The 27,673-nt window shown below is 38.8% G+C and overlaps 1 protein-coding gene across 4 annotated transcripts; it reads right to left on the bottom strand.

The window, feature by feature from the left end:
- Positions 1-9,961: 9,961 nt before the first annotated feature.
- wscd1b (WSC domain containing 1b) lies at positions 9,962-23,451 on the bottom strand. Of its 4 annotated transcripts, none has more exons than XM_067433409.1 (9): positions 23,135-23,451; positions 19,912-22,398; positions 19,702-19,816; positions 17,193-17,377; positions 16,849-16,970; positions 16,445-16,616; positions 16,210-16,374; positions 15,791-15,991; positions 9,962-10,758 (listed from the first exon to the last, which is right to left on the bottom strand). In XM_067433409.1, exons 2-9 carry the CDS (start codon positions 20,294-20,296, stop codon positions 10,406-10,408), a joined length of 1,698 nt encoding a protein of 565 aa, XP_067289510.1. In that variant the 5' UTR covers positions 20,297-22,398; positions 23,135-23,451; the 3' UTR covers positions 9,962-10,405. The 4 variants fall into 4 exon arrangements, with proteins under 4 accessions (XP_067289510.1, XP_067289511.1, XP_067289509.1 ...); XM_067433410.1 differs by having other exon boundaries at positions 19,912-20,981; XM_067433408.1 differs by having other exon boundaries at positions 19,912-20,447.
- Positions 23,452-27,673: the final 4,222 nt, after the last annotated feature.

Raw genomic sequence — 27,673 nt, 5'->3', positions numbered from 1 at the left:
AGGACAGTGTTTCTTCTGCCGATACTCCAGACATCAATAACCTTCTTACAGGAGACATGATAAAAAGCAACAATATTGATGGATTCTCTCTTGTAAAAGAACTACTGTCAGAGTGACTGGAGCAGTATAAATAATGCATGCTCACAACACTCACTCTCTTTCACTTTTTAATAATAGTTGCAGCTAAAAGTCACAAACAGAAGGTCATAATGACTGTGAGTTGATTTGCGCTTGCTGCCCTCTGAGATGCGATTAGATGTTGGTTGATCTTTGCAGATGACCTTAGTGGACTGAAAAACAATTATCTCTGCTGATTCTGTCTCGGTGTATGAAATGGCTGCAAGAAAGAATGAGCCGCATGAAACTAATGGATGTATATATTTTTTTCAAAAAGCCTTCCTTTAACCAATTAGAGTTTTTGAGCATCATTAAAAGTCATCAAAAGGAAGGCTATAATACAAGGGAAAACAATGTCTAGCAAGCACCACTATTAACATTTCATCCATCTTTTGTCCTACATATAAGACTATTCTATACATCCTGATGCAGTTTTGCTGACACAGGCCACGCTTCAGCGCCCCCACCATCTGTCTGTTATGTATTTGAAAATAAATAAATTTATTACAACATTAATATGCATAGGGCAAATCTCACACCTCACCTGCTGCATTGATCTGGACTGGGGAAAAAATGCTTTTCTTACTTAGTATTTTTGTCTTGTTTCTAGTCAAAATGTCTAAGAATTCTAACATTAAGAAACATTTACTAGACAAAACATTTTTTTTGTCTTGTTTGACAATAAAAAATAACTCAAAATTAAAATAAGCTAAATAATCCGCAAGTGGGGTAAGCAAAATAATCTAGTTTTAAGCAACAACTCTCTTAATTTTTTGTTATTTTCACCAAAACAAGACAATTACTTTTGCTTGTCTAGTAAATACTTCTTGTTTTAAGATTTTTTTAGATATTTGGACTATAAATGAGACAAAAGTTTTTGGTGGCGTTTCCTGTTACAGTCTGTTTGTAAGCACCTTATTTCTCACAGTTATTTTAAGAGCTGAAAACTACATTCTTACACTTTCAGAAAATGTGAGTGGCTTGTCAACACTGTAAACCTGTATAAGTTGGCAAAACTAAAAAAAAAAAAGAGGCAATCAGTTGCGCTTTTTAAGTTAAGAAAGCAGAACTGGCAGATTTGTATTTTGTACTTATTTTTCTTAACTTTAAAAGTTTGAGTACACTAATTCAGATTTTACTTAATATCATGTAACCTAGTACAAATTACCTAGCTAGACCAAGCTAATTCAAAAAATGCTAACTTGCTAATTTGCTAACATGTTAACAATAGCATCATATAGCGCTTGTTAAATGAGTGCAGCACTATAAAGCATTTAACACTTGCTCTCAAACAAAGCCAGATGCGCTACTTTTCACCATGATGGTAGTCTCAGCCAGACCTTGAGGAACCTGGAATCTTTCGCAGCTTTCATTGGTCAAGAAATTACGAAAAGTTTGGTGTAGCTGACACTGGTAGGTCAGCTGTGGGTTATGTATTGTGTGAATGTTATATGGATGTGTATGTATATATGTATATATAATATATATACATATTGGTGGTTTTCAGAGGTTAATGTCTATTTTATTTCTTTATTATTCATATGTGTATATGTGCCAATTTTTTTAATTTTTTACTGGTATTGGATTTTGTTGTTACCTGATTTGTATTAAATGATCATCATGTGACTCTTCCTGTGTTATTTAACCCATAAGTGTTAGTGCCAACAGAAGGACAAAGGAGAAATTCTGATATACATGGGCTCCTGATTATTCTACTGTTGGTTACCAGGTAAATGCGGTAAAAGAGTTAATATTTTATGTATTCTTTATTTGATTTTGTGTCTTTAGCGGAGTTGTGTAAAACCTGTAATTTTGTTGTTTCTGTTTGATGTCTAGTTCTTACGGTGTCTCGCAATCAATAAATAAAAAAAACGTATGGACATCAGTACTTCAGAAGCGTGGACTGTTGAATAACCAACGAGTAGTTACATTTGGGGCCATGAAAATGTCTCAGGTTATGTATGTAACCTCTGTTCCCTGAGAACAGGGAACGAGACACTGCATCCTAGAACGCTTTGGGGGAACGCCTCCAGCGTGACAGGTGTCTGAAGCTACTATCAAATCAAGGCAATCCTATTGACCGGCGACAGCCCATGACATCATCAATGTGCACCTTGCAAACATGAAACCATACGTAACCTTTCAAAAGGGAACTCGCACTGTGTCCTAGAACGCTTTGGGAAACGATATACCCACGCCGCCATGCTGAGGGGAGTGCATGCCCACTGGCAGTGACAACTGTCAGGACAAGCAAATTCAACTGAAAAGCCTCTGGTCATACTGGGCTGTCAGTGACAGCATTCCCTACGGTCATAGCCCAAGCTATAAGCCTCAAGAGAAACCTTAATGCACACGCATGAGGTCCTACCCAGACTGCTCAAAGGCCTGGGACCAACTACTTCAACAAAAGGGGTCCCTTTAAGGGAATGTGGCCAGAGGGCACACCAGCCAGTCACTATTTGTGAAACCTTTCCCGAATGCCACCAAGGTGCCTAGCCTGACCTGGTATCGCTACTGCGGAACACTTCGGCCTGGCCAACCCTGTCTGTTTAAAACAGAGCATCTGGACAGTCGCTATCTAGTGAGGCATCCAGACTGAGGGACTGTGAACTAGCAGTATCCTCCTCAGACTGAATCTCAGAGACGGGTATCCTAGAGAGCAGTACTCAGCTTCTAATCCTTGCTAGCAAGGGGAGTTCACCTGCTCGATCCTAGGATCTACCGAGCACTTATCTTACATAAAATGCTCGGTAGAAGTGCTCAGGAGGCCAGACAAGCCTACGGACTGATCTAACAGGGAGGCCTCGCGATGGGGCCTACGACCGTCTGATCAAACTCAGGTGGCTGTGTGCTCACAGAAGACCCTCAGAGAGGGTAAATAAACCCTGGAGTATATTCAAATAAATGTGCTTTCCCCCCTCATATTCCCCAGAGACAAGAGATTTATGCATTTTATTTCTGGAAAAATTCCTCCTATGATGCAAATTGACGATATTTGCATCATATGAGGAATGTTTGGCCAAAGGCTAAAGACTACAGCCAGCAGAGGGAGCCATTTCCGCATATTTTGAACTCACGCATGGGAGATGGGAGATCACACTCAGAGCTCAGCTGGCAGCTGCAGGCACTCATTTAAACGGAGCTATGGTGAGCAATGTCTTTTAACTTTTCAAAATAATTTCTATGAAAGTTAAGCTTGCAAAGGCATGAACTGAAACGCGGCAGCCTGAACTCGCGTTGTGAATGTATGCCGCAAGTGTAGTCGCGATTACCTCAACGCTCATCACGAGAGCTCAGCTCATTTATCTGACTCCTGCAGTTAGTGCTCAGTGCTGTGATACTCGCGCGGTGACTCACTCATTATATTGAACAGACACGTTCAGTTTTTAATTGTAGTGTCTTCTCCAACTCAGTCACTGTAATCAAGTTAGTGGCTTTAAGAATGGCCTCACAGGGCAGCGAAGCATTCTGGGAATTGTAGTCTTTCATCCCCATGAGACAAAAATACATTTTCTGTATTTTCTCAGTCTATAAGGCACCCAATTCAAAAATAATTTTACATTTCTATTACATTGATGACCCAGTTTAAATACAGATTCATCTTCCCAACACTGAAGTACCCCACAACACACGTGTCTTGTGGACATTCTGTAGGATTCAACCAATCAGATGACGACTTCGAAACTCCTGAAGTGTTTCCAGATAAGTGTGCCCAGAGCCATTATAGTATTATAAGAGCTATTATATTATTATATGGCTCTGAGCGTGCCATATGCATCAGACGTTCAGCAAATGGTCCGTGGGCGTGACGTCTGATGCTGAGACTATATGAAGGTAACTCTCCAAAAACCCACATTAACAGAAAATCATTAACATTAGTATAACAAAACATTGATCACAAACATTGAACAACTAAAAGAAAAAAAACATATGACACTTAATTTTAGTATGTAGTCTCCCTTTCGAGTGCCAAGGGCAAAGCATGCTGGGAAATAGAAATCCCAGTTTCAAGTTTGTCTAAATTAAAATAAATAAGTTCTTAACTCAAAACAACAAAATATTTCAGTTTACTTAAAATATATTAGTTCTGTGAACTTGGAAGAAGAAGAAAAACTGCTAAATACTCATTAATTACATTAAAAATGATTTTGACTGAACAAATTTGTTTAAGTTTGTCCTACTCAAACCAATTAATTATTTTGAGCGTTAGGGTTTACAGTGAGTGCTAGGGTGTTGTGGGTGGTAAATTGTCTCAGCCTCAGACGTGATGTCACGCCAACTAACCATTGGCTTAACGTCTGATATAAATGGCACACTTATCTGGAAACACTTCAGGAGTTTTGAAGACGTTATCTGATTGGTTGAATTCTACAGGATGTCCGCAAGCTGAAACAAAGATCCGCCTGGAAACAAATGTTGCGACTCCATGACACATTTTTGGACTTTTTGTGAACAATGTTTAAACTTGACAATCATCATGGTAAATGGACTGCATTTATATAGCGCTTTCAACAGACCATATGGCCTCACATTTACCCATTCATACACCGACGGCAGTGTCAGCCATGCAAGGCACCATCCAGCTCATCAGGAGCAGTTGGGGTTAAGTATCTTGCACACTTTGTCAATTGGTTAGGTGGAACCAGGGATTGAACCACCAACCTTCCGGTTTGAAGGCATACATACAACCTACATGAACCACTGAGCCACTGCCACCCTGACGGGTCATCATGCTGCTGATGCGTATTTGTAACATCTGTGTGAAAGCGCAGCACATAGGTTTAACTGCAGGCATTTCTTTAAACCGTTATTTCAGAATTTTGCCCAATCTTGGCTGCTGAATTTAGAGTTATGGCCAGCCGGTCACACCACATGATATTTTGACACTTTAAATAACAGAAAAATTACAAATAACTTATGCTTTTTGAAAAATTAAAGGGTTACTTCACCCAAAAGTGAAAAAAAATTCATTAATGACTCACCCTCATGTCGTTGGACACCCGTAAGACCTTCGTTCATCTTCGGAACAAAAATGAAGATATTTTTTTGAAAGCTGATGGCTGAGAAAGGCTTCAGAAAGGCCTCCATTGGCATTCAGTACATTCCCTCTCACAAGACCCATAAAAGGCACTAAAAACATGGTTACAAAGTCCATCTCACTACAATGGCTGTACAATAATTTTACAATGCGCCGAAAATAGTTATTGTGCGCATAAAAATCTAAATAACGACTTTATCCACCAAGTTATTGACGTGAACTCGACGCATGCGCGAGAATATGACGCAGATCTGCCGTTCAGATACATGACCCTGAAGCGAGGAGGAGCGCCGCTATCGCGTGACTTTTATGGGTCTTGTGACTGGGAATGTACTGAATGCCAATGGAGGCCTATCTGAAGCCTTCTCAGCCATCAGCTTTCAATAAAAATATCTTCATTTGTGTTCCTAAGATGAATGGCTGAACGGATGTCCAACGACATGAGTGTTTAATGAAATAATTAAAATTTTCGGGTGAAGTAACACTTTTAAGTGTGTACATACATCGGAGTGGTACTTCATATATATGGTATCTTTTTAATGCATTTAAACCAGTTTTTAACTGAAAAAAAATGCAATTGGACAGAAAATCTAGGTGGCACATCATTGACCAAGCTACGATAGAGTTCAGACCTTCTGCTGTCAGTCTGAAGTTCTGGCTACGCAAAGGTGGTAAATAGTGACCACATTATGGAGGATAATCAAAAATGTTTTTAGATTTTATTATTAAAGGTGCTGTATGTTTGAATGACAGCTAGTGGTTGAAATGGGTTCTGCAGTCCAAATTCAAAATATTGTTTGCCCCGCCTGTTCCTCCTCGAGTTGAAGCTTGAGAAAACGCAATAGGAATGAGCATCATTGACCATGGAAGGCACTGTAAGCTGATGGGTTGATTTATTCATTTATGATGAGTAAATGTCGCATTTTAATATGCTCCCGTTCATAGAGATTTTTAGATCAGTGCTGAGGCGTTTTAGGTCGGGTAGAATTTGCGATCTATGACCCGGTTTGTTTCGCTAGCTTCCACGGCTGCAATACGTTGTGTTTTTACCAACTGGCAACCCAAAAAAAAATATTCCAACACTTAAGGAGAAACCTGGCTCTAGGGTTGGTTTTCAGAGAAAACCAGAGAAAGTATTTGAACATGTTTCTTTAATATCTGCAAACATATGGTATTTTTATGCTTTAGTACAGTCAAAAATTTACATACAGCACTTTTAACTTTTGTTAACTTGTCTCAAATAACATGCTTGGCCAGTTACATAGGAACTGGCAGCCTCTCAACAGACAAGTGTCCGATCCTGAGCGGCGAGTTAACGGAAAACATTTGCGTGAGACATTATTTCCTCCCATCTTATATTTTTCCCATCACCCATGTCCCTTGTGAAAAAATATTTTATATTTTCATCAATTATTTAATTATTATTTATTTATTTATTGGTGAAAAATATTTGGGGCATAAATAAAACCGATATGGTTCAGAGGCCAGTTTAGTCAGGAGCAGAATAAAACCTTAAGCTGACGGGAATCTTAATGAAGACTTACTCATGTCATCTGCCCTTGATCAAGGTGACTTCAAGCGTAGCCTCTCTCAGGCTCTCATCACAGTCCTCAGAGCTTTATATACCTTACTCAATGGAATAAAGTGTCAGAGAGTTGTGTTAATGAATGTCAGTTCCTTACAGTCTGTTCTTTTACCTCCTCTACCTCTCTAAACACCTCTTGGTAATGCATATTCAGCCATTCACACGCTGTGTGGTTTTTGTTTCTGCAAATCTCAGGTGCCAGTTCTCAGCTGCCAGCTTCAGACTATATTTATGACTGACACACTTGTTTGGAACAATGTGTTGTTTGCTATATCTATAGACTATATCAGACTAATAGGTGCCTGTGCTTTATTAGCATTATTAGGATTGATTTATCATGTCAGAATGGGAGACTAGAGGTGAGCCAAGAGAGACAGATTCTAAATCATCACATTACATTGAGCTAACTTGCATGACTAGAACAGTGATCAACCAGCTTCTCCATTTCCAACAACCTGAGAGAGTGCTGAGAGAAATTTCTCATGGTCATTATGACTTTCCTCTTTATAAAGATTTGATTGTGTCTGGAATTTCAACTTACTAATTTCCACAATTCCTTTGATTAAAACTGTAATTAGATGATTCACAGATCTGTTTCTGTAGTCCCAGACCGCACTGATGCTCTGCAGGGGGGAAATTACAGCAGGACATTATGAAATCACTGAATTGTATCACAGGGTGATAGATTGTTCCAGCAAGCTTACTGTCACGCAGTATTTAGCAGATGGACGGACTGCTTGACGTGTTAGTGTGTCTTAGATGTGTTTGGCAAAGCCCAAACAGAACAGCCGCATGCCAATGTTATTTAAGTCATTCTCTCAGATCCTTATAAGCACCCTGCAGGAGAGAGGCATGTGTTCATATTTTAATGGCAGACTTTATGGAGAATGCTCTGAAATCATTTGTAAGCTCTGAGATAAAGTGTACCCACAGTAACTTTAGTTTATTCCACTAGCAACTTTAAAATTATGCAAATTTTAAGGGGTCATGGTCTGGCCCAGTTAGCCCCTGCTGGTAAATGTCATAACTACACCATATGGTTGCAAAAACCATCTTACTTAAAGAGAAAGGGTGTCAAAATGGTTCCTTTAGGGGTAGAACAGCTTATCACTGGGGCAGTACAAATACGTGCCTTAAAGGGATAGTTCACCCGAAAATGAAAATTTTATGTTTATCTGCTTACCCTCAGGGCATCCAAGATGTAGGTTTGTTAGTTTCTTCAGTAGAACCCAAATGAAGATTTTTAACTCCAACCGCTGCTCATATAATGCATGTCAATGGGGTGTTTTTCTATGAGAGTCACTATGAGAGTAAAAAAACACATATACATACGAATCCATATTAAACCCTGCGGCTTGTGACAATACATTGCTGTCTTAAGACACAAAATAATCGGTTTCTGTGAGAAACTGAATAGTATTTATGGTATTTTTTTTTACCTCATAGCCGACAAATCTCATCAAATATTCCCATCACCATTACTTCCGCCGAAGAATGTCAAAACCTTGCTCAATCATAGATATATATATATATATATATATATATATATATATATATATATATATATATATATATATATATATATATATATATATATATATATATATATATATATATATATATATATATATATATATAGAAACCTCATTAGTGCCTGCACAGATTGGTCGAATGAGGCATCTATACACATATCTATGATCGCGCTGTTGTTTTGACCTTCTTCGGCAGAAGGGATGGCGTTGGGAATACTGGATGAGATTTGTCTGATATGAGGTAAAAAAATATCATCAATACTAGAAAGAAAGAAACATAGACTTACATAAAATAGTTCACCTAAAAATTAAAATTAGCCGATGATTTACTCACCCTCAAGCCATGATATTCTTCTTTCGGACGAAAACAATAACACGTTATAACAAGTTATTTTTAAAAATGTCCTGGCTCTTCCAAGCTTTATAATGTCAGAGAATGGCTGTTTGTTTTGAAGTCCATAAAAGTGCATCTATCCATCATAAAAGTGCTCCACATGGCTCTGGGGTGTTAATAAAGGCCTTCTGAAGTGAAGCAATGCATTTAAGAAAAATATCCATATATCCATTTAAGTTTGTAAAGTTTTAAATATGGATATTTTTCTTACATAAATGCATCGCTTCACTTCAGAAGGCCTTTATTAACACCCCAGAGCCATGTGGAGCACTTTTATGAAGGATAGATGCACTTTTATGGACTTCAAAACAGAAACAGCCATTCACTGCTGTTATAAACCTTGGAAGAACCAGGATATTTTTTAATAAAACTCTGATTGAATTAGTCTAAAAGAAGAATGTCATATACACCTGGGATGGCTTGAGGGTGAGTAAATCATATGCTAATTTTCATTTTTGGGCCTTCTATCCCAACTATCCCTTCTAGGGTACTGTCCCTGTGTGCTGTCCCAAGCTGTTGTACCCCTAAAGGTAAAATTTGAACACCCTTTTTCTCTGTGTGTATTCCATTGACAGCCTTTAAAAGTACCACTTTGCACCATTTATATAGTTTTTTTTTTCTTCTCATAATGACTCCGATCCAGAGGCTAATGTTCTATTTTTTTCATCAATGTTCATCAACAAATTACAGTTGCAAATTCAATTATTATTTTGTAAGTTTAGTGATTTACTTTAACTAAGACTTGATTCATGTGGAATATCTGCAGTTTTCAAAAACTGCACAAGTTAAATTAAAAGCATGGATTTTTATCAATCCATATCAAGTGAATATGACTCCATATTCCTCACTCGTTAGGAAAGATATTTTTTAAATGTAGCTAGAAGTTACATGACCTGTGATGTGTGAAAGAATTCTGCAGTCATAGCATATTTCTTTCAGCCTGCAGTGACATTAAGTGCTAATGTACCAATTAACTATCTAAATGACTAATGTACCAACTAACTATCTATACACTCAGAAACATCCCAGCATGCTACTATCCTTTAGTAGTTTTCAAAATGAAAGAGTGTTTACCTTATGCCACTGTGAAGAAAGAAAGAACTTACGCCTATAATACTTCGGCAGGTATATATATCTAGTCAAACCCTGCTGAAAATAGTATTTCCCTTTATGATTGTGGTTTAGTTTAAAAATGAATGTCCAGCCCTCTTATTGTCTATCTGAGGTTGTAGCTCATGCTAGTGCCGTAGCCTTTAAGATTTTTAACCGAAGGACACAGACAAAGACTGTTTGTCATACAAGGGCAAGATGTCTTATATTTATTTATGAAGTAACATTGAACATCAATGAATGCATCTGTGCCAATTGAAGAAGCTTTGACCCCAAGATGCGAAAATCACGTCAGAAACACTGTTGACAAGCTGTATTTTTCAATTCAAATAAATACATACTGGATTTGAATTAACAAGTACTTGAAATCATGTGTGATCTATTTGAGCATAATATTGAAATAGACTGAAACCGATACTATGAGAATTGATCAGTTTAATGATAACATACAAACTAGACAGTCTCCACACTGCCAATAAGGCATCAACCACAAACAAAAAGCACGGATAAATCCACAGGCAAACAAACAGCATTTCAAAGCTTTGAGAGTCAGTTGTATTTTTTTCTCAGGCACTTTGTGGTTCTGTGTCCTCCCTCCAGCAGGGGGCAGCGGCTGCGTTCATGTACCCTCACCTGGGCATGTATTCCTGTGGTAGGCCGCTGATGTTTCTGTCTCTGAGGGCTTTATCTACTGTGTGGATGTATTTGTCTATACGAGCTCTCATCTCAGGGGTGAAAGGGTCAAAAGTCAGGCTACGAGATCCAGAGCGCTTAAAATGGCCGTCTCTGTTACTCTCCGTGCATAGGAGTCTTTCTTCAGGAATGCTGGTGTTCAGGAAAGCAGTGATAGACTTTAACTGAAGGATTAGATCTTTCTGAAGATTTTCAAAGTGTACCACCAACAGGCGGTGGGCAAAGCGCAACCAGGCCAGAGCATGAGACGCCCACCACGTCGAATAGCTGTCCACAAACTCAGACCACTCTGCGAAAAAACAACAACAAAAAACAGCATTATTGTGCATTAGGTGTTTATGTCTTTCTTTCTTTAGCTGAAAATAAATTACATTTTTTGAGGAAAACATTCCATGATTTTTCTTCACATAATGGTTTTCTTCACATAACTGGTTGAAGGTCCTATTCAATGCAGTTTCAAATGTCTTCAGAGGCTCTGGGCGATCCCAGACAAAGCCTTATCTAGCGAAACGATCAGTCATTCATAAAAATAAAATAATAATAATAAGGGTTGGGTACCGAAACCCCCTACAACCGGTATGTACCAGACCGAATCAGATTGCACATTTTGGTTCCTCATTTTGGTGCCATCAAACGTGCTTTCGCGCTTTGGCTGGCGCTGAGCCAGAGGCACACACACGCAGCGCTCGTCACATATCACAACGATTCAGTGTTTTCAACCACATCATGTTTATTTTAGGTTTCAGACATTTAAATGCATATAAGTAGCAGCAAAAAGACGCTGATGTCTATGGAAGTGGCAATAACTCCTTTCTGACAGTTATAATTTGACTGTGTTTTATTAATATCAGACAGACATTATATAGTTTACTCTATTCTTCTCCGAGTTCATCGGCCACTTACTTTCATGTATTTCGTGAGGCAAGGATAAATTTATGTGATGTTAATCCGACAGATCCGATCTTCTGAGGCGCAAACTATGGCGACGCCCATCACGCATTATAGATCACTAACATGATCATTATGACAAAACATATTCACTTACACATATTTGAAAATCAGAATATCAGATAGCTCATGACATAGGTAACAAGCTTGGGAATATTTTGAATCCAAAAGAAAAACACTGAAGTCGATTCAAAATTGAGCTTGGGCATATAATGTGTGCGTCCGGTGTGAGATACATGAGACGCGGCGCTGAGCTTCACGTCCAGTGTGCAACCCCCTTAAGGCAATGCGTTTTAAAATATTTAGCCAGATTTGTATCATTTCATATATTTAAGTATACTTTAAACTTTTAATAAATTGTTCAATTTAAAAAAATAAAAATCCATTCTTTAATATCATCCACCGTTGTTTTGTGGCCCTTTTTTTAAAGTATCGGTTCAAGCACCGTTTAGGCACCGGCACTGTTTTAAAAGTACTGGTTTGGCACCGAAATCATAAAAAACCTAAATGATACCCAACCCTAATAAAAATATACTTTTTAACCTAAATTGCTCATCTTGCGCTGCTCTGCGAAGTGCCAAGGATCGCGCAATCACATCGTCACACTAATAGTAGTCACATCGTAGTAGTCACACTAATAGTACACACTAATAGTAGTCAAATCACATCGTCATACTAATAGTTAGTCTTCATTTCTGCATTTTAAAATGTTAAACCACCAAAATTTTATTGTTAATTTTTTCAACACACAGGGTACTCCATTGATTTCAATGAGAAACCTTTGCCGCAGAGGCGTAGCCAGCAGGCGGGCCTGATGGGCATAGGCCTGCCCATTATGATGAATAGGCATAATATTTATTAAATAACTGTTGTTTAAATTATTTTAAAGTAATTACAAAATTATTCATAACATCTCAAATACTAAAATAAATAAATAAATATATATATATATATATATATATATATATATATATATATATATATATATATATATATATATATATATATATATACACACACACACACTCACCCAAAGGATTATTAGGAACACCTGTTTAATTTCTCATTAATTAAATTATCTAATCAACCAATCACATGGCAGTTGATTCAATGCATTTAGGGGTGTGGTCCTGGTCAAGACAATCTCCTGAACTCCAAACTGAATGTCAGAATGGAAAAGAAAGGTGATTTAAGCAATTTTGAGCGTGGCATGGTTGTTGGTGCCAGACGGGCTGGTCTAAAAGTGTTTGCTCAATTACACAATTGACACAATCTGCTCAATTACTGGGATTTTCACGCACAAACATTTCTAGGGTTTACAAAGAATGGAGTGAAAACGAAAAACATTCAGTATGCAGGAGTCCTGTGGGCAAAAATGCCTTGTTAATGCTAGAGGTCAGAGGAAAATGGGCCGACTGATTCAAGCTGACAGAAAAGCAACTTTGAATGAAATAACCACTCATTACAACTAAGGTATGCAGCAAAGCCTTTGTGAAGGCACAACATGCACAACCTTCAGATCAGTCAGGTTTCTGGCCTGTCGCTGAGAAACACCGATTTTGAGCTCCCTCCAAAGATTATCTATTGGGTTTAGGTCTGGAGACTCTATTGGTCCTAGCGGCCACGGCAGAACCTTGATATGCTTCTTACAGAGCCACTCTTTGGTTATCCTGGCTGTTTGCTTCTGGTAATGGTCATGTTGGAAGACCCAGCCTCGACCCATCTTCAATGCTCTAACTGAGGGTAGGAGGTTGTTCCCCAAGATCTCGCAATACATGGCCCGGTCATCCTCACCTTAATACAGTACAGTCACCCTGTCCCATGTGCAGAAAAACACCCCCAAAGCATGATGCTACCACCCCATGCTTCACAGTAGGGATGGTGTTCTTGGGATGGTACTCATCATTCTTCTTCCTCCAAACACGTTTAGTGGAATTATGACAAAAAAGTTATATTTTGGTCTCATCTGACCACATGACTTTCTCCCATGACTCCTCTGGATCATCCAAATTGTCATTGGCAAACTTAAGACGGGCCTGGACATGTGGTGGTTTAAGCAGTGGAACCGTTCCGTGCCACGCATGATTTCAAACCATGACGTCTTAGTGTATTACCAACAGTAACCTTGGAAACGGTGGTCCCAGTTCTTTTCAGGTCATTGCCCAGCTTCTCCCGTGTAGTTCTGGGCTGATTTCTCACCTTTCTTAGGATCATTGAGACCCACAAGGTGAGTCTTGCATGTAGCCCCAGTCCGAGGGAGATTGACAATTTCAGACCCCTCCATGATTTCCAAGTAGGAGAACTTGCAAAATAGTAGGGTGTTAAAATTCTTATTTTCCTCACTGTATATATATATATATATATATATATATATATATATATATATTAGTGCTGCAACGACGCGTCGACGTCATCGATGACGTCGACTACGGAAATACGTCGACGTTCGTGAAATGCGTCGACGCGTCGTGTCAGACATTCATCTCGCGTAATGTTGGCTTCTGCTCCTGGTTCTATCACAAAAACCTAGACCGCAAATATCAAAAGTATGGGAATACTTTAAACAGAGGCCAAACAGTGTTTCCCACACATAGACTAATTTGTGGCGGACTGCCACATAATCAATAACGGCCGCCACATTCGTCATTCATTCATTTTTACGCTATTTAAAAGACGCACGCATATTCGTTTAGCTGCATTTCCTTCTCTCTCCGCCCTTTTGCGCGTCTACTCACTCACACACACGCGCGTTGCATTCGACCGTAAAACAAGTTTTATTGCATTTTGGCGCATTTAGTATGACATAGCTTTTAAAACCAGAGCAGTTGAATAACAGAGTTGCGACAAGCCTTCATCACGCAGCAGCGCGCGGTCACGGCGCTCATATAATTCTAAACAAACCAGCGCGGTGTCAATCAACAGACCAGTGTTTCCCAACCGGGATCCCGAGCAAAAGTTGCGGGGACGCACTTACACTTCGGTTCATCTCGCATCTGATGACGCATCTTTAATATGGGTTGTAACTTGAAAATAATGCTGTATGTATGTTTCTGTCGATGGATACACGTGCTGACTCCTCAGGTACACTACAACAACAGCGATAATAAAAGAAAAACGTGGGCAAAACGGTCTCTCTTTGTAAACTTTATAAAACGCATGCGAGTGCTGCTGTACGTCCGAATATGAGCAGTCATTTTCACAGTCATTACCCCCGTGTAGCCAGGAGACTCGAATGAGAAGATCTGTCTTTGTGCACTCGTCCCAAAGCGCACAAATATTGAGTTGTCTTTCAAATCCTGTGCTTAAACGGACAAACTCACAAAAAGTATGTCAAACTGTCATAGCCTACTCTATGCCTTAAGTGAACTTTATACAGAAAATACGACGACTATCCGTGGGTCTTAAAGGGGCAGTAGCATTCACTGCTGTCTGTTTAATGTCAAACAAAAGATAAAGACATCACTCACTGCTCCTGACTGAATAGCTTTTGTAAGTTTCATAAGGATTATTTTTTAATTTTAAACAGTTAAATGTGTGGTTATTTTACTTTTGATTACTTAATTCCATTTCTCTACCTAAAAACTAATGTTAGACCTACCTGAAAATCCTGAAAAGCATTGTTTATTTTATTCTCATCTTTGCTCAATAGTATTTATTTGTGCTGCTGCTTCTATTTAAGTTATCTGTTCTTATTTTCTTTATTTTCATTTGACAGAAGTCCTTTTTCCCCTGAACATAGCAAATACTGAACTGTACTGAAACGTGAACCTAAAACCGTGATACAAAGTGAACTGTGAGCAGTCTGTACTGTTACACCTCTAGCGTAACTTATGTGAGGGGGTGCCACAGAATTGTGAAAAATTTCAAAGGGTAAAAAAATTAATCGTTAGATTAGTCGACTAATCGAAAAAATAATCGTTAGATTAGTCGACAGAAAAAATAATCGTTAGTTGCAGCTCTAATATATATATATATATATATATATATATAGTTGGGAGTGAGAACATGCTGCCTAAACACATATAACTTTTGTTAATATTCATGTTGAACTAATGAAAATATTTTGAATAAAACCTTCAACCGAAGCTCTGATGCTTCGAAACGTTTAGAGAAATCTTTTTGAATTGAACAGTATAATCCAAATCTTGTGAAGTGACACAATTGCTTTAATTGCTGAACAGATTTAATTTAGGCTTTTATTCACATACAAACATTTATGAGTGAACATACATAGAGCACTCAAATTTGGTAAACATTTTGCCACCTTTTGAAGTTTGCTGAGGCTCCCTCGCAGCCCCCTGGTTGAGAACCACTGCTCTAAACTGACTGATATACTGTAAGGCTGAAATGAATGCTGTTTCTATCATCAGTACCTTTGCTCCTCCAGTGAACGTCCGATGCGTAGCCTAAGTGTCCGGCACACTTCCGGTTGAACTCTGCTATTAGAGAACGATAGGGGTTACGCATCAGCAGGATTGCAGACTCGAACATTTCAATCTCTCGCTGGCCGCTTTCGTGAGTCTTGATGCAGATGACTCTTCCGCTCTGCCAGTAATCCTTCTCTCCTTTAAAACCTGCAAAGATGCAGAAATCTGAGAAGAGAGTCTGCATTTGCTTTTCATTTAATTTCTTTCAAGCCTGGGACAAACAATTAAGATGTTTAATAGATGTCCGTGTTGATTTTCTTTCTTGTGGGCAGTAAAAGTGTTTGTGTTCCAGATGAGTTCATGTTCCCACATTCATCACGCAGCTGAAAGTGATGAGGGTTCAAGTGTTATTTATGGACTCTCACCTTTGTTGTATAGAGATCCGTCAAAGTAATAGCTGCCGGTGTAGAATCCAGTGGCGAGTTCAATCAGGTGACGTAACCAGGTGTTTCCTGCCCCTGGGAAGCTGGACAGGGCCACAAGAGTTCTGGACTTCTGGGGCAGAAATGTCCTTTCTTTGCATGTTGCATCTAAAAAACAGATATTTTCTGTTGCAGCTGTAGTTCGTAATGTTAAACGTTGAAGCATGCTGTAGGTTACCTAACACAGGAGTACTGTACACCCAGTAGTAGTCCAGGTCATAAAGTGAAGTGTGGTTTGTTTTGTTGCCCCTCTCACATACGTGTTCCTGTTCACTCATCTGGATTGTGAAGAGAAATTGGGCATGGCTGCAGAAACAGTCCTGCCCTCTCAAAAGGGCCAATGGCAGGTCCTGACAAGGTCACACATAATGTACAGGTGTCAGATAAAGCTCTGAATAAACAAACCAGAGTAGTAACCAAATTATTATTCTAGTGCAAACAGACAAGTCTAGATTTAATATAAATAAATACAGTGTAAATTAAGCAGGGTTTTAAAAGTGAATTAAAATAATAATAATAATCATATACTAGACACAGATATTTTGCTACAAATTGATGAATACAAGTGTTTGTGAATCAAACCTGATCTGTACAGGTCTCGATACACTGCTGAGGAGTGTGTGTCGGCCCAGAGGTCTGGGTCAGAAAGTCAGCGGTAGAGTTTTTTGGCCTCTCGTAACAGCCGTGGTAGTGCACAGTTCTGTCTGAGAAACAATGGATGGAAAAACTGAAGTCATCTTGTACAAAGCCTCAGGTGACCCTCCCACTCTCCAAGTGTTGCAGATGCCGCATGAAGTTACAAGAGCAGCCCTTACTATCTCTGACGTTCTTTCTGTCTTATCTAATCATACTCCATACATTCCCATTTTGGAACAGGGCTTCCTAGCCTTTAAACTAGTTTCTTTCTGATTCTTAATATTACTCACATCTCCTCTGTCCTGGAAGACGATCCTCGACCCTGTAAACAGACATGCGTTCCACCCCTCCGCAGGGGGATCCCTTCTCTCCCCGGCAATCCAGATTACAGTCCTCTCCCCGAGCCCGACGGGAACAGACCCGATTGCCACAATGACACTCTGCTCCATACTCCAGCCCAGCGTACCGGAACCCACTGCAAAAGAGATAACCTTCACTTCTGGGGAATTCACATAAACGTGCACATTCTATTCTATTCTATTCTATTCTATTCTATTCTATTCTATTCTATTCTATTCTATTCTATTCTATTAACACATTACAATACGGTTTAATTAGTTAACATTAGTTAATATATATTAGGTATGATAAAAACTAACAATGAATAACATTTTTACAGCATTTATAATATTAACTTAAAAATATTTTAAAAAAGGGAAATGTATTGTAGAATATAAACAAAGTTAATACATGCTCTAAAGGTATTGTTCATTATAAATTCACAATAAATATAGCTAATGATTTCTGAAGGATCATGGTACAAGCACAACCTTTCACATGGTACAGCAGAACCACAATTTAGCTTGCAGCTAACAGTAAAAAAACAAGGTGTTTTGAAAGATGAAAACTGAAAAATGTTGCTATTATTACTTACTTTAAATATTGCGGAATATAAATCACTTTTATAGAGGCTGTTTTCGTATTTTCTACACGTGTTTATGTGTTTTTTTATTACAAGTTCAATAGTTTATTATATATGTGTGGCGAGGTGAACGAGCGAGAGACATGGGAGGAGCGAGCGAGACCGGGGACGTGATTGCGAAAGAGTCACCTGCAAGCCACACCTGTGAGCCACACAGGTCTCGAGTCCTCTCATGAGGGAGCTCGGAGGCATTTAAGGACGAGCGACATCAGTCAAGGACGAGAGCGGACCAGGTCTGGACTTTATGTTGAGTTTTGTTTATGTTTTGTTATGTGTGTGTGGGCAGTCGTTCGTGAAAGGCTGCCCGCAGTTTACTTTCGTTTTGTTTATTTATTTGATTAAAGTTGTTGAACGGTCACCGGTTCCCGCCTCCTTCCTTCCCATATCTACAAACTTTATTACAATATGGTTTATATATTTTAGAACCCATACACCCATGATAATGAAGAGCATGATTTTACTTGTGACTACTATGGTCTTACAGTTAAATGAAACTGGCCTAGAGTTAAATGCAGTTAAAATGTCATTATACTTCAACAAAACAGCTTTAAAGCCTGGATCCCATTTTTTTCACAAAGTTTTTTCTCTTTAAATGTTTTATTAACTTTTTAATAGATCTAATTAAATTGAACTAAATGTTATTTCAATGAGAACCTCATGAAAGATGGATATCTTTGTCTTATACATTGTCTAAACATAAATTAGTTGCTACTCTTGAAAAATATGATTGATATGATATGATAAAGGGGTTAGTTCAACCCCAAAATGTGACCATTCATTCCAAACCTGAATGAATTTATTTCTGTGTAACATTTAAGAAAATAATTTGAGGCTGTTTTTTTTCCTTACAATATTCAATGGGAGCCTAACCAAAGTGGCTTGGTTGCCAACATTTTTCAAAATATCTTTTGTGTTTCATGGAAGAGAGAAAGTCATACAGGTTTGGAACAACATGAGATTGAGTAAATGATGACAGAATTTATTAGCAGTAAATTTACTGCATCCTAGCTCAAAATCAGTGCTTTACTGTCAAGTGCATTTCTGTGTGACAGATGTGAAATATTAAGTTTCTTATCTGCATTTGCAGTAAATTCAATAATATCCATCATTATTTGTTCCTGTTCTAGCTTTATTTATTTACTCCAATTTAAGGCCCTAACCCCAGCAAAAACATTTACAGGGAACTCATGGGCCTGATGGGTTGGGTTTGCCAGGGCCGAATTTTAGACCCAGTCTAGCCCTGGTGTGAAGGACTTCTCATTCTATCCACCTTGTGTGGAAATTTGCTAATTTAATGTGCAAGGCTTCCAGTGTCAGCCGCTTAGTTATTTTAGTTGTACAAAAACAGTCAATATGTTCATCTTATATAGCAAACATATTTATTATCATTTAATTTATTATTGTGATGCTAAACACAATGGTTTGTAGAGAAAAAAATTGTTTTACCATTTACTAAACTTTGCTATTCTTCTAGTTATTAATAGCTTACCCTCACTTTGCTAAGTACAGTGGATAAAAAGTGCCTGTTGGCATTTCCTAAATAAAGCCTATTTTTATTTTAAGCAGTGAATAGGTTTATTTTTATAATGACTTTTTATATAGTAAATTGATGATTTTAAAATGAAATTTCCATCTTTTAAATGGTTGAAGCATTTAGATATTTGTAATGCTGTTTCTCTGGATGGAGTCCAGGTCAGTCCCTCCATCCAGCTCACATTCTGCCACCTGCTTCTTTGGACAAACACTGAACGCATTCTTCTAAAAGAACAGTGTTTCTTTCATTTACCAAATGTACTTTCTGTTCCTTCAGACGTTACCTCTCTGAGCAGGTGTCCTGACACAAGGTGCTGGTCATTTTACGGAAATCATACAGAACTGTCCCGCCAAGTGCATGCTCCGTTTCGTTGTTTATAAAACATCCAATGTAGGTCCCTTGTTGAGAACAATTTAAAAAAAGCTATATAAATGGTTTTGAATAATTACAATACATCTTAAAGATGGGTATTATATTGTTTTATAAACATTACCTTTACGCCTGGCTTCCTTGTGTGACAGATTATGTTTAGAAGAGCTTTTCTGTTCAGCATTACCGTAAAACCAGTGGCGTCTCAGGTGCCTGATTTCCAGGTTACGAGATATGAGGTGCTTCTGGTCCATTATATTGTCTGTCTGCTCAAGAGGTTGGTTCTTCATCTCCTGAATGAAGTTCCTCCTGTATAACCACCTGGCAGCAGGTACCTCCGGGTCTCTAGGTGGCGCTGGTAGGGAAGGGAGCGCCATGGTATCCGTTTCTCTCTGAAACGTTACCAGACTGGAGCGCTGAAGCAGTAACATGCTTCCTGCCATGATGTAAGCCACACCCAGAAAAAACAGGAGCAATTGAGCTCTCCTTAAAAAGGATGGCTTGGCCATCCTGGTTCAAACCATCCAGATGGATGTCAAACAAGATCCTTACACATATAAAGGGAAACTGAAGAGAAGATGATATATTCTAGAAAGTACTGTGATCTTCATCCTTCAGAGAAGATTTAGCTCTTGGTGTCTACAGAATCTACAAATTCACCTAAAATAAATAGAAAAGGCATATCAGTATGAATACAAGATAAGACCAACTGATGAAAACACGTTCCTCTTTAGATTTCAGCCTGAAGCACTTGTCATATTTCTCCATTTTCCGCAGAAGATGGTGAAAAAGCTTGTGGTGGCCCAGAAGAGGATTCAGCCTTTTGGGACTAATGAGCTGTTTGTTATGTATCGATAAGAGCAGTAATTACATTTTCCCTTATGATTTATTAAGCATGTTTGGAAAACTGAAGAGAACATGCTTGCATAAACACAGGTGAGGAATCAATTGTGTCTCTTGGTCTTCACTTGTGCCTGGTGGTTCATGGGATGTGAGCTGTCTGGCCATCAGAGTGATGGGCTGGAAGAAATTTCTGCCTGTGGGAGGGAAGAGCTGTCCATCCTGCTGAACTTCATATCAAGGAGCTCATTCATATTGCAGACAGAGAGAAGTCGTCAGTGTAGATTCGTCAGTGTATAGCACAGTGTCCGAGGAAATCAGACGTTTTGCCAAAAGCATGAGTATACTTTGCAACTGAAATTAAATGAAATATATTACCATGTTTGAAGGAATATTCAATACATGTCGTTGATAATGTATTACCACAGAAATAAATATCCACTTGTCACTTCTTTGAATAATCTGTTACAGTGGATTCACTTACAATGAAAGTGAATGGACAAAATTGTAAACATTAAATAGAAGTGAATGAACCAAATTGTAAACGTTAAAATGCTCAATGTTGCAATGGTTTCATTTTTGTGTGAAAAGAAGTTTAAGGTATGTCATTGTAGCACAATGCCATTAACACTATAACCGTAAACAGCGATTTTTAAACAGCATTTCAGCTCAAACAATAGTTTTATCAGAAGAATTCAAGCCACAATATGTAACTTTTCACCGCTAGAAGTCGCTTATTCAAAAGCGTAGATTGATGATGCCTTCATTTCGCAGGGCTTATATTACGCCAGAGTCAGACGACCGCTTTTGCTTCTTGGGTAACCCAGCACTGTTTTATTATATTAGATACATTATCTGAGTATGATGAAAGTTATGTTATAATGCTATTGCGTGTTTGTTCGGCAGCTACTATAAGACACTTGTTGCATGGAGTGAGCTAGATCGATATTAAACATGGTAAAATATGGTACTTAATCAATAAAACAAGATTTAAACAATAAGACTGTGACATCATAAATATGAAATAAGACTTTAAAACATCATAAAACTGTGTTGAGCTATATAACAATGATTAGTTATCTGCCAATGAATGTATTGAATATGTTTCTCATCTGTCTAATAAAACAATATATTAACGTGTCTTTGGTGTTTCCATGTTTTCTACTAAATAAAACCCTCGGAAATCAAGCGTAATGCGGGTATGATGTCAATGATAGGCAATGCATGGACAAGGTCCATGTCCTGGTTAAAATTGCTTATTTCTCTGGATTTAAACATTGTTAGAAACATTTGGAATAGTGTAAGTACACAAGTCAACAAAATACATATTTTACTCCAAAAATCTTGCATTTACATTACATCCCTTTAATGTAAATGCTTATTTTAACATTAGCTTCACATTTCTGCTTTTTTAATCCTTCAAAAAAAATTGCCTCATTCACTTTTTATTGTAAGGGAAAAGACATGCTGTCATTTGAGCTTAATTTAATTGTATTGAATATTCCTTTAAATCCCATAAAGGATGTAACAGCTATAAGATCAATCATTTTGACAATGTTATCTCCTAATATATAACAGATTTCCATCAGGACTCTGCAAATAACAGCCAAGAAAACAACATATGGCATCGCTCTTTTAAATTCATCATCTGTTCTGAAATGGTTGACAGTTCATCTTGTAGAATCTGTGGAAAACTGCCTTTGCGCTGAGAGGATTCTCTAGGAAAATTGCACTCGTTTCGAGATTGGGTGTCTGCAGTCAATTGTGCAGCCTATAACATAGAAAATGAAATCATTTACATGCTGATTGAAAAACCTTTCTCTTCTTGAAGGGAATGAGAGGTCTATCTGATGATCAACATCCAAACCATGTTTGTAAATCAGCACATTATCTGACAGAATTCACAAAGTTTTTCTCTCTCAGCTCAGGCACAACCAATCTTTCCTTTGGGTATTTGCTCTTTATATTATCCTTAACACACCTGTATCGAAGATGAGTTTATCTATTTTAGGCTTGTGGTGAGAGGTTGTTTATCTCTGCAAAACTCTATATGCGTGTTATTATATTAGCAAGACGAAATCTAGAATAGGTTGAATTTCTTTAATTTAAATGTTACAAAAGTAACTGGTAGCCTAATTTAAAATGCTCTTTAATGTTAAAAAGAAGTAAAAGTTATGGCCACCAAACCAACGTTAAAACTTTTCAGGCGCAATCTGTCAATCATTTGAAAAGGAACTCAGTTCGTGTAGGCTAGTTTAAACATCTTCGACAAAGTGAGTCCCCAGAGCCGGTTTCAGCTCCAATAACAGCTGCTGTAGTTCCCTTCACAACATAGACTTATTAAATGCCCATAATTGCCCATAATTGTTAATGCCAGACGCTAAATAGAACCCCAAAATGCTCTTTATATAGTAGGCTATGATATTTTTAAATTATGCACACGACTGCGTTGAGATATTATTAGAGAGTGTATAAGATAAGTCTTATCTTGTTACCTTACTTCTTACCTTGTTACTGTGGTGCCTCAGATCAGGTGCGGTTCAAAAGGACGCGGATGTGTCGAGCTCACGCGCTCTTCGCGTCTGTCCAGTGCTCGGACGCGCGCTTTCACTGAAGAGAGTCCGGTGATTACAGACTGGATACTCTCACCGGCTCTTCCCCGCAGATGAACGCTATCTGTCGAATATAAAATGCTGTTTTCATCGCTTGTTTTAACTGCTTTAAATGGTCTTCTTTCGCAATTTTAGACGACTTTTGTCTGTACTTCCTGTTGTGGACGAGAAATGAGCGCGAGTCGTGCCGAATATTAAAACGGCGCTGTTGTGTTTTTTTTTTTTTTTTTTTTTTTTTTTTTTTTCAGGCAACGTGTAAAACACGGACAGACCTTATGCGATTAGATGAGCGTATTAGATGAGCCGTTGCTGTGATGCTTTACAGAGCCACCAGGGACGGGACACCCCCCACCTAAACCCTCTGTCTGTGCACAATCACTTGCTCTCTCCCCACTCCCATTTTAATGGAAATAATTGTTAAATAATAGGCTTAATTCCGCGCACACACACAACATTTTTTTCTTCTCAAACACTTTAGCAGCATTACGCAGTTTAATGACTGCTGATTTAATCACATTACGTTTTCAAAATAATATGCCAGCTTTTTTTCATGTGGATCATGCTACCAAGAATAAATATTTTTATTTGGACATCCATTCAGATTTGTAATTCATCAGAGAGGGATACTCGTCCACTGATGTGGGGGTTTTAGGTTTTTGAGTTCCGAGAGATCTGGCATTATCTGTGCTGAGCAGAACAGATGCTTTGTTTTTGTGGAGACAGGAGAGGAGCATATTCATCTGGTAAAGCATGTGCAGAAGCACACACACATGCACGCTAAAAAGAAAGAGAGGCACATACTCGTATATATTGAGATACTTTTTTTTTGACATTGCAACATACGCCAGAACAAAAATAACACAAACTGATGCTTTCCCCTCTGACATTTAAATATCTGGAATAAGATGTCAGATCGTCCTTCCTCTATATTCTGTATATAGATTTAAAAATTTGAGCATTAGTGTTCAAAAGCCTTATTAATCTTGTGCCATCATTCACAATCATTACGTTCACAGCAGAATTTCAAACTGTCTCCGCCACACAATTATATACACTAATACTGTTATAATATGTTAAAATGTTGTATATTACTTCCATAAAACTGTCTTCAATTATATTTTGAGACACTCTGAGCAACAGTCTGTATGAGTGAGTCATGTCCACTAGGGGCTTGTGTGCCGTGTGCTCGCTTTGTTAATCTGTTTTTGAGGTTTGTCCCTCAGGAACACTGACTGCAGAACAGTGCGCCATGTTTTCAAGTAATTATATTGCACTTATGTTCAAGGTCAGGCACCGATCGACGAATTGATTCCATTTGGTCCTGGCAGCTCAACCCAGTGTGGAAAAACAGATTAAAATGTCTTGATGACCGCACTTGAGGCCTCCAGGCACAAACCTCAGATACAATCAGCTGGCCTGCACACCTGTCTGTGATGAGAGCCATCTACAGCCTAACTGTCAGCAGGGCTCCAGACTAAGGCTATAGTCCACATGTACACAGGTATTTTTATAACCAACATTTTTCCTCCTCCGTTTTAAAGGTGCCCTAGAATGAGGTTAATTGAATTAACCTTGCCATAGTTACATAAAAAGAGTTCAGTAAATGGACATCACACACAGTGAGTCTCAAACACCATTGCCTCCTCCTTCATATGTAAATCCTGTATGTGAAAAAAACACCACAGAAAAACAGGCTATTTTCAACATAACGGTACCTGTCACGTAATCGCTGGGATCCTTAATATGTACACCCCCCAAAATTTGCATGTCAGCCAATGTTCATTGTCAGGCAGAACTGCGCAGCCGTCGGGAGTTCAGTCAGAAAAACAAGTGTCACGCGAGGATAGCGAAAGCGGCAGATCATGGAGACAAATGTCATGTTCCAGGCTGTGCAGGGGATGTGTGGACTTTTCATAGCCTTCCCACAGATATTTATTGATGTTTATTTACAATCGGATTCCGCAACAATTTAATTCAAAGTTGTTTGTTTGCTCGGCCCATTTCACCACGGAGAGTTTTTCTAACCTGGGACAAAATCAAGCAGGATTCGCTCAGCGTCTAAAACTGAGGAAAGGACCAATTCCAACCATATTCCTGCAAGCTGTAAGTAGTGATTTTATCCACTTCTTGACTGTTGAACCCATTTCTGATTAAATTGAAAGTTTCTTAGTAAGAGAACATTACGATAATATCCCCTGTGTTGTCTAGATCAGCGTTTCCCAACCGGAGTGCCGCGGCTGACACTAGTGGTTACAGCCTCCTTGTTATAGCGTCCGACTCTCATGCCGGCGGACCCGGGTTCGAGTCCCGGTCCAAACAGTAGGGGTTACATTACTTCTACAGCTTCTACATTACTGAAGTCTTCTGTCTCACCTACGGCACACCTTACCACTGTCCTACTGCTCTCATACATATCCGGTACCACTCTAACATACTTCTCTGCCAATGCAGACCTCCTCATACAATACCACAGCTCCTCTCTTGGCACTCTGTCATATGCTTTCCCTAAATCTACAAAGACACAATGCAGCTCTTTCTGACCCTCTTTGTACTTTTCCATTAAAGCTACACTGTGTAACTTTTTTTGTTTTATTCTTAGCTAATAACACTTAGTTCTTTCAAAAATATCTGTGCTCATTAATGTATATTTACTTCTTTGAAGTAATAAAGTATTCTTGTAAGTTTATAATATGCCATTGAAAATACATACGGGTGAGGGGTTCGAATGCTGGTCGCCATGTTCACCCTCCATCTTGAAAGTACATTAGTCAAAGAGGGATATACCCGTAAATTTTAACACTCGATGGCACCGTTTCGAATGTGAAGAGGGGGATTGCTTGAGACTGCTATATGAAAACCTGAAAGCCTTTTTGAAAGTCTGTTGCTGATGGAGGATCACTCTTATTCTCGAGGATATGTATCAGTCGCCAAGAAAGCGAAAAAGAGAATTAATACGGCAACGCAACAGGCAAATCAACAAGACAAAATGAATATTGGAGTGGCCTTTCCACGATGGAAAGAGCTCATGAGGAGCAACGATTTTAAAAAGGACGCCGATGTTGCCTGCTTTCTTCTCGACAGGTAATCGGCCACCGTAGGAGTTAAAACGAAATCAGAATTGAGAGGAACAGAGAGTAATATTCACTGGATGGTCATATACCTTTTCACCGCTAGATGTGGGAAAATATCACAGTGTAGCTTTAACATTCTCAAAGAAAATAATGCATCTGTAGTGCTCTTTCTTGGCATGAAACCATACTGCTGCTCACAAATGTCCACTTCTCCCCTTAGCCTTGCTTCCAATACTCTTTCCCACAACTTCATTGTGTGGCTCATCAGCTTAATATCTCTGTAGTTTCCACAACTCTGCACATCTCCCTTGTTCTTAAAAATCGGCACCAAAACACTTCTCCTCCATTCCTCATGCATCCTCTCACTCTCTTAAACCTTGTTGAACAACCTAGTTAAAAACTCTACTGCCATTTCTCCTGGACACTTCCATACCTCCACTGGTATGTCATCAGGACCAACTGCCTTTCCTCTCTTCATCCTCTTCAAAGCTCTCCTAACTTCCTAACTTAATACTTTCCACTTCCTGGTCAACAATATTTGCCTCTACAACTCTTCTCTCCCTGACATGTTCCTCATTCATCAGTTCCTCAAAGTACTCCTTCCATCTTTCCCTCACCTTCCTGTCACCTGTCAAAACATTTCCATCTCTATCTTTAATCACTCTAACCTGCTCCACATCCTTTCCACCTCTATCCCTCTTCCTCGCCAACAGATACACATCCCTCTCACCTTCCTTACTATCTAACATTGCATGCATGTCCTCATAAACTTTCTGTTTAGCCTTTGCCACCTTCTTAACCTCACGCTGCATCACCCTATATTCCTGTCTACTTTCCTCCGTCCTCTCACTGTCCCACTTCTTCTTAGCTAACCTCTTCCTCTGGATACTCTCCTGGACTTCCTCATTCCACCTCCAAGTCTCCTTGTCTTCTTTCCTCCTTCCAGATGACACACCTAGCACCTTTCTACCTGTCTCCCTGATCACTTTGGCTGTAGTAGTCCAGTCATCTGGAAGATCTTCTTGACCATCTAAAGCTTGTCTCAACTTCTCCCTGAAAACCACACAGCACTCTTCCTTTTCCAACTTCCGCCACTTTGTCTTCTGCTCTGCCTTTACTCTCTTCATCTTCCTCACCACCAGAGTCATCTTACACACCACTAACCTAAGCTGTCCAGCTACACTCTCGCCTACCACTACTTTACAATCGCTAATTTCCATCAGATTGCAGAGTCGACACAAGATAAAGTCCACTTCAGTGCTCCTGCCACCCCTCTTATATGTCACCCTGTGTTCCTGCCTCTTCTGAAAGTAAGTGTTCACCACAGCCATCTCCATACTTTTAGAAAAGTCTACCAACCTCT

The sequence above is a fragment of the Pseudorasbora parva genome, chromosome 23, assembly GCF_024679245.1.
Source record: "Pseudorasbora parva isolate DD20220531a chromosome 23, ASM2467924v1, whole genome shotgun sequence".
In the NCBI taxonomy this organism is placed as follows: Eukaryota; Metazoa; Chordata; class Actinopteri; order Cypriniformes; family Gobionidae; genus Pseudorasbora; species Pseudorasbora parva.
The sequence above is the reverse complement of the archived record's forward strand: the minus strand, read 5'-3'. Positions and strand labels throughout refer to the sequence as shown.